This window comes from Cervus elaphus, unplaced genomic scaffold, assembly GCF_910594005.1.
Source record: "Cervus elaphus unplaced genomic scaffold, mCerEla1.1, whole genome shotgun sequence".
Lineage (NCBI taxonomy): Eukaryota > Metazoa > Chordata > Mammalia > Artiodactyla > Cervidae > Cervus > Cervus elaphus.
The window spans coordinates 343,300-357,492 of NW_025316735.1; the positions used below are offsets into that span (position 1 = coordinate 343,300).

The 14,193-nt window shown below is 53.3% G+C and overlaps 1 protein-coding gene across 1 annotated transcript in view; it reads left to right on the forward strand.

Moving 5' to 3' along the window:
• The window catches only part of LOC122691327 (proto-oncogene tyrosine-protein kinase receptor Ret-like), a 49,218-nt gene extending 36,217 nt beyond the window's left edge, over positions 1-13,001 (forward strand). The window contains 10 exon segments of the mRNA XM_043897940.1: positions 553-818; positions 3,296-3,443; positions 4,864-4,971; positions 6,167-6,381; positions 6,464-6,586; positions 8,702-8,772; positions 10,043-10,180; positions 11,228-11,306; positions 11,308-11,331; positions 12,805-13,001. Of these exon segments, the coding sequence (XP_043753875.1) occupies positions 553-818; positions 3,296-3,443; positions 4,864-4,971; positions 6,167-6,381; positions 6,464-6,586; positions 8,702-8,772; positions 10,043-10,180; positions 11,228-11,306; positions 11,308-11,331; positions 12,805-12,984 (1,352 nt within the window). The 3' untranslated portion in view covers positions 12,985-13,001.
• The last annotated feature ends 1,192 nt before the right edge of the window (positions 13,002-14,193 follow it).

Sequence of the window (14,193 nt, forward strand, 5' to 3'; positions counted from 1 at the left end):
CTGTGCCTGTGTAGAGCCTTTCCTGGGCCTGTGGCATTGGCCAGCTGGGTCCCCCCTCCCAGCACCCTCCAGGTGCTTCTTCTAGAACAGGGGGGCCCCACTGAACACATGGGGAGCTTTTCTGGCATTTGGGTGGTCATTGCATGGCCCAGATCCTGGGCCACTTGTCTTTCCTCTCCACTATATATTGAACATGAAGAAAATACAGAAGATATTAGGAATGCAGGAGAAGAACTTCTCCCACCCCCCGGGCCCCTGGGCCTCTGGCTTCAGTGCAACGTTCCAGGGTGGGGGAGGTGCAGGGGTGCACAACCTCTGGTGTGTGACCTCAGGCAGGATGTTTATAAATGCTCATTCCTTCCAGAAAAGGGCAATAATAGTCTCTTGTAGCAAAAACATACAGAACAGTACCTGCCATGGGTCAGGAGTGTTGGCAGGCAGCTCACAGTCGGTCACAGCAGCCACTTCCTGGCTGTCACAGGTGTGGCTCTGTTGGGTATTGGGGGTCCCCCTTGTGGGGTGTCTACTCTCACAGCCCCTACTCGCCCGCAGACACCCTGCGTGATGACCTCTGCTGCACAGTGATCACGGCAGCTGTGGTCTTCTCCATCGTATCTGTGCTGCTGTCTGTGCTGCTGTCCACCTTCTGCATCCACCGCTACCGCAAGAATGCCCACAAGCCGCCCATTGCCTCGGCTGAGATGACCTTCTGTCGACCCGCCCAAGCTTTTCCGGTCAGCTACTCCTCATCTGGTGCCTGCCGGCCCTCTCTGGACTCCATGGAGAACCAGGTCTCAGTGGACACCTTCAAGATCCCGGTGAGGTTCTCCATGTGGCAGCAGGGCCAGGGAGGCAGCCCTTCCAGGTAGCCATGTGGGTAGCCTCTGGTCTAGGGCAGCTGGGGAAGGAGGAGGGGACAGAAGGGGCAGGGCCCTTGGGGTTGTTGCATCCTTGCCTGCCAGGAGGACCTCGTGAGCTTCCAGCTGTCTTCTAACCTCCACCGAGATGTCTTTCAGGGAGGGCAGAAGGCAGGGGTGGGGCAGAGAGCGTGAATCAGTGTGGAAAAGGATGGGTGTGGATTTAAATGACTGAGATCTGGGCCATTAGGCTCCAAGGAGAGGGCAGGCCATGCTGTACCCACCTAAGATATCTCCTACGGAGGCCCCAAGTGCTGGAGGATGCAGCCTTGGGGGAGGCCCTGAGGAGGAGTGTGTGGGTTTTATTCTCAGAAGGTAGGACCACCCTAGGGCTGGAGGCTGATGTTCTGCCTTCATTTCCACGGGTCGCTCTGCTGGGGAGTCTGTTGGGTAGGAGCCCCATGATGAAACACTGTCCCCATCCAGGCGAGAGAGACTGGCAGGTGGGGGGCCTGGCCGCAGCCAGGAGGGGATTCTGTCTGTGGCTTGGAGAGTGGGGTTGCTGAGAGGCCTCTCAGGCACCATCAGGGGAGCCTGGCCCCAGGACTCTGTGACTGGCCTGCCAAGAGGGGAGAATCAGCCCAAGCCTCCTCCTCCATGGCATGGTCTGGGCCTGCAGGTAGTGTGGGAGGCTCAGACACCACCTCCTGCCCGGCCAGGCTGCTCCTCCGCCTGTCTGCCCTCCAGTGTTTTTGCTGAGGAGACTGAAATACTATGGGGACTGGGGGCTGGAGACCTCCCACCTGCTGAGTGTTTGGAACCAGCAAAGTCAGGAAGGAGGCCTCTGTGGCCACCACATCTGGGAATGGCCCTCGTGGCCCAGGGACGAGCCATTTGATTCCCTTATATGCCCTGACGGTTTGTGCTGAGACACACAATGAGAGAGGTTCTTCTGTGGGGGGGGGGGGCACGGACCACTTTCAGCCTCTAGCCCAGAGTGCAGAGAAGCCAGAGCTGGGCCAGAGGCCCAGGACCACACTGACCAGCTCTGAGGTCTTAGACACATTATTCGACCCTTTGGCCTTAGTTCTGTCTTACATAAAGTGGGGAGGACACTTTGGGGTTTTAGCACTTTTAAAGAGAAACAAATGAGAGATATCCCCTCTTAGCCCAGTCTTTATGTGCAGTCAGCTGTTATCCAGTGCAGTGTGGACACCAGGGTGGTGGTGACTCTGTTGTCACCTTTGAGCCTGACTATGGATTCTTGGTAGAGGAGGAAATGGCAACCCACTCCAGTATTCTTGACTGGAGAATCTCATGGACAGAGGAGCCTGGCTACAGTCCATGGGAGTCAGACACGACTGCCTCTTTTGCAACTTAAAGAACAAACAACATGGGTTATTGGGGAAGCTGAGACACCAGGACACCTGGGGAGCTGGCTGGAAGGCGCCCCTGGCCGTGGTGCTTAGAGGAGCCTGCCTCTGCTCCCAGACGTAAGAACACAGGGTTCTGGTCCCTGGGGGGGGGCAGTGGGTCACCAGTGTGTGTCTGTGGGTTAGGCGAGCCTGCCAGGCACATCATAAGCAGCCCCTGGAGCCATGCCCACACCCAGCCACAGCAAGACTTGGGGACCTGGGCATCCAGTGCTGACGGGAAGGCAGGTTCCAGACAGGCTTCAGCATCCCCAGAGTTCAGGTCTTTGAGCCAGTCTTGGGGTCTGGGAAGACCCCACCCCAGAGGGGTCTTCAGTGGGCATGGTGTGTTGGGAAGGCCGGTGTGTGCAAGTTCTGGCCAGTGGCTGGGCTGTGGGAGGAGCAGACTCTTCCACACATTGTCAGGGAGGGATGGGGGGGTACCTGAGGGGCACAGTGGTAACTTTCTAGAGGCTGCCACACCAGGAAGGTGTTCTTGACACCCCATCCTGTAGCTGGGAGTGCAGGGCTGGTAGGCAACTGGGGCCACAGCTGCCACTTGAGTTCTCTTGGAAGTCCTGGAGCCTGGGCCACTGTCAGTGCCTGGTGTCCAAAACAGAGGTGGTGCCATGAGGCTTGGGCCTGAGTCCCAGGGAAGAGGCTGTGGTCCCCCTGTGAGCACCTGTGGGTGCTGAGTAAACCCTGACTCTCTCACTGGAGATACCAGGCCCTGGGCCTGAGGTGGCCCAGGGCATCTATAGTAGATGGAGGCCAGTGAGGGTATGAGCATACGGAGTCCAGCCAGTCTGTGGCAACACCTGCCTTCCTGTGGGGGGACGCATCTTGTCATGGCACCTCAGGGCCTGACTGTGGGGTCTTGCCCTTGGACATGGTGACTGTCACCTGTCACTTCAGGTGAGAGTCGGCCGTCTGCACATGGAGCTTGTCCGCCGGCTCTTGCCTTCTTCCTTTCTTCTTACCTTCGCCATCTCTCTTCCCTCTCTTTTTCCTTCAAACCCAATGTAGGAGGATCCCAAGTGGGAATTCCCACGGAAGAACTTGGTGCTTGGAAAAACTCTGGGAGAAGGTGAATTTGGAAAAGTGGTCAAGGCCACAGCCTTTCGGCTGAAAGGCAAAGCAGGGTACACGACTGTGGCTGTGAAGATGCTGAAAGGTACGTGCCCAGGCAGTACACAGGGGGCTCTGCCACTCACACCTGCGGGGGCCCCAGTGGGTGGATGAAGCCCTTATGACAGCCAGGACTCTGGCAATCAGCCTGCTGCCTCCTGAAGAACCAATACGCCTCCCCTGCTCTTCTTGAGTGGCTGCAGTCTAGGGACCTCCACCATGGATGATGTGGGCTGGTGTGGTCCCTGGAGAAGCAGGGTAAGACATTCCTCCCTTGAAAGCTTTCAGAGCCATGTTGCTTGTGTATCAATGTTGGGTAAAGATCCGAGTTTAAATTAAAAGCCCTTAAGTTCAAAACCGACAGCTCTCCCCACCTCAGTCTGCCCCATTAATTTCTTTCGCCAAGCGTCCACTGAGGTCCTGGTGAAGAGACCACCTGTAAGGACTGGCCCCTGTCCCCCAGGTCCCTGCCTTTCCCAGTCCCCATCCCCCCCAGCCCTTAGTGGGCCAGCACTGCCCCAGTCTTAGCACATGCTGGGTATCCTCACTGCTGCTTCTCAGCAGGGACTGGGTAGACAGTCCTCTGCCATGGCTGAGTTCTGCCTCAGCTTGACCAACTGAGGGCCCAGTGGCCATGTGATGGGCACATTTTAGGCTGATGCACTCTGATGTTCAGCAGTCGGGGAGCCATGCAGTGCCGGGTACTTTTGTGTACTTACCCAGGCCCTCAGACTGGGGTTGCCCCTTGTCTATGAGACCCCAGGCCCTAAGAGGGCACAGTGAGACTGGCCCTGGGTCACTCATGTGTGGTCCAAAGGGTTCCAATGCCCCATCTTGCAGCTGTCTTCTCATTTCCAGACAAGTCTACAGCCAGAGGCAGTGGCACAACTGGGCAGTGGGATGTGGGGCCATGACCCAGGAGGACAGTTGGCCAGGAGACCTCCACACCCAAGCTCCTGAGCACAACTATCTCTGCCCTTGGAAAACACACACTCAGCATGGCAAGACGACTTCTGTGAAGTCTCATGGCCTTCACCTTTCTCCAGGGCCTCACCCCCCTTTGCCAAGTGCTTGGTTGGCAGGTGTTTGGGGACACCAGGGAGTCCCTTTACCTCCCCAGAAGGGTTAATGAAGGGTTAACGCCACTGTCTTTGAGAGATGGTGATTGCAGGGAAATAATGCCATTTGCATGCATAGCCCAGCCCAGAAGGCTTTCCATGGAAAGACTCTGCTCACATGGAAGTGCGCTCCTCTGGTTCTTACTCCCTGTAGGCAATTGAGGCCGCTGTTGACCCTCCCATGGGCTGAGAGTAGCTCCAAGCAGTGAGGTCCTGGCAGGCCTCAGTCTGAACCTGAGTAGGATGTCTGGGAAGGAGACAAGTCTGTGTAGACCCCTCGTTTGCGCCTGTGACCCAGCATGGTGGTAGCAGGGACTTTGTGACCTGCTTTGTTTCTGTGCATTTCAGAGAATGCCTCCCCAAGCGAGCTGTGGGACCTGCTATCAGAGTTCAACCTCCTGAAGCAGGTCAACCACCCGCAAGTCATCAAGCTGTACGGGGCCTGCAGCCAGGATGGTAAGACCAGCCGGGGACTAGCAGCTGCTGGGCACACGCCAGGGGCTCTGGGCTGCTCCATTCTGCATTCTCCCTCATCCCCATCCTTTTCTTCTCTGGCACCTGTCCTCTCTCTTCCTGGAAGCATGGTTTCTCTGGCTCTTGCCTGAAACTTGTGTGTCAGTGGACCATGAGGGCTGCCACAGGAGTGTTCCCTGGGGTCTCTGGCGACATCCTGGTTGTCAGCACCCTGCCCCAGGCTGAGCCCTTAAGACAGGGAAGTCCAGAGATGAGCAGTGTCTCCTGGGCACCTACTAGATATGCCATAACCTCCAGGTGATCTCAACCCCACCCCAGCCTGGGGTGGCAAAGGCAATGGCAGATCATTTTTCACATAAGAGCATTTTGCTCTATTAGTCTTCCAAAACTGCTTTGCCACCCTGGGGGCCTCCCACTTTGGGTGTGTGTGTGTGTGTGTGTGTGTGTGTGTGCATGTGCGCGTGGGTGCATGTGTATTTCGGGTGTGAGGGAGATGGGAGGCCGACAGGGAGAGAGCAGCAGGGGCACCAGTAGCACTCAGGGCCGGGCCTCGGGGAGGACTGTGGCCTGAGAGCAGGCAGGGCAGGGAGAGGGTGGCCAGGGGCAGTCCAGAACCTCTGCCTCCATCAGCTGTCCCCAGGCCATACTGTGGCAAGACCAGGGGTACAGAAAGTTCCTGACATCCGAGCAGCAGTGGTTATCTCCCAGGGCAGCTTCAAATGCAGTGACTGCTTGCCCTGGACACCCAGGAAAGAGGTTGTGGTCAACTGTCCAGGCAGCTGGCTTTGGAATCCAAAGCCCCTGCAAGATGGAGGAGCTTCCCAAGTGGCACTAGTGATAAAGAACCTGCCTGCCAATGCAGGAGATGTAAAAGACTTGGGTTCAATCCCTGAGTCAGGAAGATCCCTTGGAGGGGGACATGACAACCTACTCCACTCTTCTTGCCTGGAAAATCCCATGGACAGAGGAGCTTGGCAGGCTACAGTCTATAGGGTCACAAAGAGTCAGACATGACTGAAGTAACATAGTGCTGCAAGGTGGAGAGCAGAGTGATGGGAGAGTGAGCTGAGGCTTGAGTCCTCAGGCTGCTGGAAGCGATTGCCCCGTGCTGGCCCAACTTCTGCCTGCCCAGGGTCACCTAAGCAGCCAGCCCACGTACCTACTGCTCTGCCCCTAGGGCCACTGCTCCTCATCGTGGAGTATGCCAAGTACGGCTCCCTGCAGGGCTTCCTCCGAGAGAGCCGCAAGGCGGGACCTGGCTACGTGGGCAGCGGGGGCAGCCGCAACTCCAGTTACCTGGACAACCTGGAGGAGCAGGCCCTGACCATGGGCGACCTTGTCTCCTTTGCCTGGCAGATCTCACAAGGGATCCAGTACCTGGCTGAGATGAAGGTGCGTGCCGCCCCAGCCCCGCGCCCCCTCCGCCAGCGATTGGCCCGGGGTTCAGGGGTCCCTGCTGTTGTCTTTTCCACAGCTTGTCCATCGGGACTTGGCAGCCAGAAACATCCTGGTAGCCGAGGGCCACAGGATGAAAATCTCAGATTTTGGTCTGTCCCGAGATGTTTATGAAGAGGATTCCTACGTGAAGAGGAGCAAGGTACCAGGCTCTGGGGTGTGATGGCCTGAGGGCAGAGGGCATGGTCAGGGAGCCCACAGGGTGGGGACAGATTTTGATCTGAGGAAGATAAAGCGGGTTTTTAGAGTGCAAACTTCCAGTCCTCATCCCCGAACTCTTTCCTAGTCCTGGGTCCCCAGAGACCCAGAGCAGGACTCAGTCTTGAGCCTGTTCCTTCTCTTCCTCACAGCCACACGTGCTGTTTTGGAGCTCCCTGCTGGGAGTGGGGTTCCTGCAGCTTCTCTCACTTTTCATCACTATCACTTCTAAAGGTCACCCACCACTGCAGAAATAACAATCTTCTTGTCTGCAGTTGCTCCTCTCACTGCTGCAGAGTGAAGGTCACTGTTTTACTTTCTGTGTAACTTTAGTCCTTTGCTTGGGGAAAAGAAATGAATTAAACCCAAGCTTGCTAGTCATTCTTTACAGAAAGGATTGAACCACTTTACAGCAGGGTATGCTCCTGGTCCAAGGGCCTAGGAACGGCTGACTAACTGAGTTTGGAAGGCAATCAGGAGGATCCTGGAGACAAAGTCCAGAGTTGCAGTGTAGAGATTTGGGAAGCTTTTTCCAAGTCACTAAAACAGGTGGTTCGGGGACCTTCTTGGGAAACCTGGTTCCCTGGTACGGTCTCCTTCCCTGTGACATTGGTCTTGACTTTCTTGGTGCTGCTATCCTCCCAACCCCTTTCTAGTAGCCTCCCTGTGACAGACTAGACAGGGAAGATCACAGGCCCCCTCAAGACACACAGCTAAGCTGGCATTCAGAACAGATGCTGCTCAAAAAGAAAAACACAGAAAGCCACGACATACACTTCAGCTTTGCTCTGAGGGGCGAGTGAAGCCCAGGTGCTCCTGGGGCTGTGAGGATGACATTTGATTTCTTGTGGGGTTTCTGTTGTGACAGCACATCTTAGAAGTGCTGAAGGGGAAGTGGAGAGGGGTGCTCCCTACCCCGTGGAGGGGGCTGGATGGAACTTCCTGTTGATGCACTGGTCCTCGGGAAGGCCCTGTGTCACCCAGCAAGGAAGCACAAGGTGCCCAAGCTCGGCCCCTGAGAGCACAGCCTGCAGGTTGCATTGTTAGAAACACACACCCTCGAAGCAGTCACACTTCATGTAGGGTATGAATCCTAAATAGTACTTTAAAAAAAAAAAAGTACAATAAATGCATTAAAATCCAAAGCAAATGCCTTTTTTTTAATTGATTGTGCCTTGATGCTGACCTGTTTGTTGTTGTTTAATCGATCAGTCGTGTCTGACTCTTTGCGACCCATGGACTGTAGCCCAGCAGGATCCTCTGTCTATGGAATTCCCCAGGCAAGAATACTGGAGTGGGTTGCCATTTCCTCCTCCAGGGTATCTTCCTGACCCATGGATCAAACCCGCATCTCCTGCACTGCAGGTGGATTCTTTACCACTGAGCCACCAGGAAAGCCCGCTGATCTATTTGTACCAAAAAGCTATTTCTTAAGTTGCATTAGAAAGGATTTGTTAGGTTGAACTCCAGCCTCTCCATGGTGGAGGACAGTCTTTTAGAGGATGCTAAAAGGGCCCTGGGATAAAATAAGGGAAAAATCAGACTCAAGACACTCACATTGATTTCTTCGCTCAGAGCTTCTTAGAAAGGCCTTTAGTGTGTTCATTTGTGTCAGAAATTCCCAAGATGGAAACACTGGATGTTGGCTTCCCAGACCCCTTCACCCTCAGAAATCAGGGGAGATCTTGATGGAAGTGCTTCCAGCCTACCCACTGGGCAGCACCCAGGGTGCAGTGCCCCTGATCTCCCGAGAAGTGACCACAGTGGGGCCTGGCTTGCACTTAGCATCAATTCCTTGGGATGTGGTGCATGACCAGCACACCTTGTATAGCTGTGGGCAGGCCGACTGACTCCCTCGGGGGTCTCAGCCAAGCCTAGGAAGGCGGGGCTAGGACTCCAGCCCCTGTGAGGCTGGGCTGCTGGCCTCTACCCAGGAACACACTGGAGTCATTACTCAGTGTTCCCTAAGAGCTGAAAGAGCCTGAGATGTGTCCCCCACACACACCAGTTCCTAGGATCTCAGAGCAACGTTAATGCCTTTCTTTCACTCCTTCCTTAGGGTCGGATCCCAGTCAAGTGGATGGCCATTGAGTCCCTCTTTGATCATATCTACACCACCCAGAGTGATGTGTGAGTCTGGGTGTTGCCTTCCTGGGGTGGAGGTTACATGTATGCACCTGTCTGGGCAGCTCTGCTGGGGAACAGAGTTGCCCTGAGTCCCTGTCAGCTCATTCCAGCTGTCCAGAGTGACCTCCCCAAACTGGGGGGCTGTGGATGGGGAAGCTTTGTGTACTCACACAGCAAATGGCAAAGGCCCAGGCAGTAGTTCTGAGTGCCACGGTGGAATGCATGAGGATGTGAGCCATAGCTGCAGCCCCCTTGCCTCCCCCACCTCCCCTGCCCTCTCTTTGGACATCTCAGTGACACACAGTCCCAGCTGAACAGTTCCCTCTCTGTGAGCCTGAGTGTGAGCGGGCTTCAAGCAGGTCCCTGGAGACTGGTCCCCACCCAGAGACAGGTTTAGGGTGGAGTGACCTTGAATGGGTTTCCGGTACCCAAACTGCTCCAAGACCAAAACTCAAGTCTTCCAAGTCCAACTGCATTCTCAATTGTTTTGAAAACCACAACAGACTTGTTTCCAAATGTTCTGCTGTAAACAGCCTTGCATGTTTTAAATAAAGTAGGCTGTGAAAAGGCAATTCTTAAACAGTTTTAACAGCTGTGTTCTGATTACCAAGTGGACTGTAAAACAACTGGAAATGCAGGGGAAAGCATAATGAGACTAAAAGTCAATGGGGCCCCACCATCCCAAAATAACTACGGCCAGCACTCACAGGCCTTGCCTAGAGTTGTCCGTGGCATGCAGGCATTCTTTATTACTGTAAACGGGCTTGTGTGATAATGCTGTTTTGTGATGATTTTGTCCCCACTTGACAGTAAATTTTCCCTCACAGTTGATATTTTCCCATTGCAGTGTTTTTTCCTTTTAACATCTTATGAAAATTTCCAGGCACACAGAAAAGGTGAAGGGGTTTTGCAGAGTGCCCTGGTGCCCTGTGGCCTCAGTTTGACCTGCTTTTCACTGTGCTCATTTGCATTCCCTGTGCCGTCTCTGATGCTACAGAGCTTCACCTCAGGGGTCAGCCACCTGCCCTTTTTGGATATGGGGGCTGAGCTTGGGCAGCAGCTTGCCAGGGGGTTGGGGCAGGGCAGGCAGACACCTGGTCCCGCCTCCATTCCACTTCCATCTGTCTGGTCAGCCTAGGCTGAAACTGTGGGCACTTGGACCACTCTCTGTACAGGGAACTCGGGTCCTGTTGCTGCTCAGGGGGAGGATATCTGGGGCGCTGAGGATGCCACAGACTCAGTGCAGTCGCTCATTGGCCCTCTGGTTCTGCAGGTGGTCCTTTGGTGTCCTGCTGTGGGAGATTGTGACCCTGGGCGGCAACCCCTACCCTGGGATTCCTCCAGAGCGGCTCTTCAACCTTCTGAAGACAGACTATCGGATGGAGAGGCCAGACAACTGCAGCGAGGAGATGTGAGCATGCTTTCTCTGGTCCAGCCTCCCCAGCCACTGACACTCCAGGTTTTGGAGGGGTGGGGTCATGCACACTCATCCTTTCCCACTGCTGGGCAGCCCTGGGTGCCAGCCCTAGGCGAGCTGGGCAGCTGGAAGCAACGGGCTAAGACAAAGGCACAGATGACAGAGAACCACCCTTGGGCATGATGGCAGATGCTGGGGACCCAGATTCCACTGGGGGCTGGGTGGGCCTCCTGGGGGGACTTACAAGCTGAGGGGGAGCAGGACCCCAGGAGAGGTGGTGGAAGGATGAGGGAGCAGCTTCAGTCTAAGGCTAGAGACCTGTCCCAGGATGCTTGGGGAGGGGCAGGTAATTCAGAATGGCCCCAGGGGTACATACAGGGGAGCGCCCAAGTGGAGACACCAAGGCAGACAAAGAGCAGGCAGATGGCACCTGGACTTCAGCTCGAGGGCACCAGAATCTTCTCATCAAATGGTGGTTCCATCAGATGATCCTTGGAGAACAGGTTGAGAACACATGAGAAGGGGGTCGTCCATAGTTAGACACACACTGGTCCATTCATTCTACAAAGTCTGTCATGCACCTGCCATGTGCCTGGCTCAGGGCTGTGGGAGTGCAAGGGTGAGTAGGTGCTGCCTCCCTGGGCACCCTAGACTGGCAGGCACAGGCCCAGCACTCACCCACAAGGTGGCCCCTGCAGCCCTGCCAGAGCCCCAGGGGAGGGAGGGAGGGAGGTGCAAGACAGAGTGTGCTTGGCAGGTTTTTGTGTTCATACACAGTTCATCCTTCATAAGAGTTTTAAGGACTGGCATTTCTGCATTAGCTGCCATAACAAGCATGGCTGGACCACAGCGCCAGACACTGTGAGCCCCTGCTGACCCATCATACCCTGGCCCAACTCAGAGAAGGATGTCAGTGACACAGGAACAGCTTTGGGATTTTGGACCAGAGCCTCTGGGGCCCAGGTGCACTGTACTGGGTGTGGTGGTTGTGACTGGGCAATCCTTGCTGGATTGTCACCACCCACCTGTTTGTCTCACCAGGTACAGTCTAATGCTGCAGTGCTGGAAGCGGGAACCAGACAAGAGGCCAGTGTTTGCCGACATCAGCAAAGACCTAGATATCTAAGATGATGGTTAAGAGCAGAGTGAGTACCCGGAGCCAATCCCTGGTGCCACTTCCCTCACCCCAGTTCATGGAATTCCCAATACAAAGGCAGAGTGCGGCTGTGCAGAGTGAGATGGTCATGTCGTCTCCTGGTAGGGGGCAGGGCAGACTGGGGGCAGGGGGCGGGGCGGGCACGAACCTTTATCCTTAATCCAGGCCTCTTGGACTTCTTGAAATTAGGGAGAAACCAGGATTTTTACCTTGACACTTAGGAAGAGCCCTCCACAGACAGGGGTGGGAAGAAGATATGCCAAAGCCAAACAAAATTATTTTCAATAATGGAACTTGAGGAAGTAAAGTTGGAATGAATGTGTCCTAAATTCAGATTCTATGAAGGGTCTGGCTAGGGGTGGGAAGTGAAGGGAGCAGTGGAAACTGTGACAAATAGTAACCTACCAGCTGGCTCTGAAGGACCTGTTACCATAGACAATGTAACCTGTAGGAATAAGAGTGCCAGCATGCCAGGGCTTTTTAAGGGATGTTTATGTTTCCCAGTTTTTATAGCAATTTCCAAAAGCTCAGTGTGGGCCAAACAACATATCTGTGTGCCTCCAGTTTACAACTCTAGGTGATAGAGGAAATCAACACAGTTTTCACTAATATTGATTGGGCAATGGGCTGCCTCCTGTATTCTGCCTTAGATGCTGGGGATGCAAGTAAAGAAAATAGACACAGACCTTGCTTGCCCTCTGGTGGTTTCATCCTTAAATTGACACAGTTACTGAAAGTTGTCATTTCTCCAAACATGGAAGGCAAGATGCATGGACTGGGCCCCTTGGAATAAAACCCAACCTTGGTGTATCGTTTGGGCACATCCTATGATTTGCCCTAAACAGAGGTAATAGCTGATGCCTACAAACAGCTTTCCTAGAACAGTGCTGAGAACCAGCCAGAAACACACTGGAAGCATTCTTGACACCTTTAACCAGGGCAGTGGAAGTAGCCGGTCCTCACAAATCATCCTGCTTGGGAGCTGAAGCCTCTAGCAGCATCTTATGCAAAACCCACACCGATGACTCAGATTTCTTGGTCCTGACTTGATATTGGAGATGGCAGGAGTGCCTGGAGGGAAGCCAGAAAGTGTGGAGCAGATGGGGAATGTGTCTTGGCCTTCCCACATGAGTCACGGGACTGCAATCCCAGAGCCTCAGGTTTTATAAACAGGCCTGTTCTCCAGTGCTGGGCCTGGTGCCCCTAGCGCTGCAGAGAGAGGACCAGAACAATGAGGGAACACATTTCTGCCTCCAAGAGGTGATTTTCTGTGATGAGGACCAGAGGCTGGGGGAACTCATGCTGACAGACCTGGCCAGGGGCTCAGATCTGGCGAGAGGTTGATAGGTGCGGGGTGGGACTCGGCTGGGGCTTCTGCTATCAGGCAGGGCGGGGGTGGGGAGGGGTGGGCATGTCCAGCAATGACCTGCTCCAGGAGTGACCAGGTCTCTCTCCCTTCCAGGACTACTTGGACCTGGCCGTGTCCACCCCATCCGACTCACTGTTGTATGATGATGGCCTGTCAGAGGAGGAGACACCCCTGGGGGACTGTAATAATGTTCCCCTCCCTCGCACCCTCCCCTCCACATGGATTGAAAACAAACTCTATGGTAGAATTTCACATGCATTTACTAGATTCTAGCCACGTTGTTCCTGCTCTCTGCACTGGCCTTACTCTCTGTAATGCTTTTTAAGAGTGTTTCTGGTTTGAATGAAACCAAAGTCTGCTCTGAACCTTTTTGTTTGTAAATGTCTGACTTTGCATCCATTTACATTTAGGCATTTTTTTTAAAACTATGTTTTTTTTAAAGGATGTGAAAATATGTGTGATGATCACATTGCCCAGCAGCTTAAGATGATAGAGGAGAGGGCGGGGCAGAACTCTCAGGGGATTTTTTTTTTTTGGCTCCTCGCATTTTTCACACCTTTTCATGCTCCTCGCATTTTTCACACCTTTTCATGCTCCTCGTGTTTTTCTTGTTTTTTTTTTTTTTTTGCTCCTCGCATTTTTCACACCTTTTCATGCTCCTCCCATTTTTCACACATTTTCATGCTCCTCGTCTTTTTTTTTTTTTTGCTCCTCGTATTTTTCTCCCCTTTTCCTGCTCCTGGGATTTTTCACACTTTTCTTGCTCCTCGTATTTTCACACTTTTGATGCTCCTGTTATTTTTCATACTTTTCTGCTCCTCGTATTTTTCTGTTTTTTTTTTTTTTTTTTTGCTCTTCGTATTTTTCTCCCCTTTTCCTGCTCCTGGGATTTTTCACACTTTTCTTGCTCCTCGTATTTCCACACTTTTGATCCTCCTCTTATTTTCCCCCCTTGTCTGCTCCTAGTATTTTTCTTTTTTTTTGCTCCTCGTATTCTTCTCCCCTTTTTCTTCTCCTCGTGTTTTTCCCGCTTTTCTTGCTCCTCGTATTTCCACACTTTTGATCCTCCTCTTATTTTCCCCCCTTGTCTGCTCCTCGTATTTGTCTTTTATTTTTATTTTTTTGCTCCTCGTATTGTTCTCCACTTTTTCTTCTCCTCGTGTTTTTCACACTTTTCTTGCTCCTCGTATCTCCACACTTTTGATCCTCCTCTTATTTTCCCCCCTTGTCTGCTCCTCGAATTTTTCTTTTCTTTTTTTTTTTTGCTCCTCGTATTGTTCTCCCCTTTTTCTTCTCCTCGTGTTTTTCCCACTTTTCTTGCTCCTCGTATTTCCACACTTTTGACCCTCCTCTTATTTTTCCCCCTTGTCTGCTCCTCGTATTTTTCTTTTTCTTTTTTTTTTTTTGCTCCTCGTATTGTTCTCCCCTTTTTCTTCGCCTCGGGTTTTTCACACCTTTCTTGTTCCTCGTATTTCCACACTT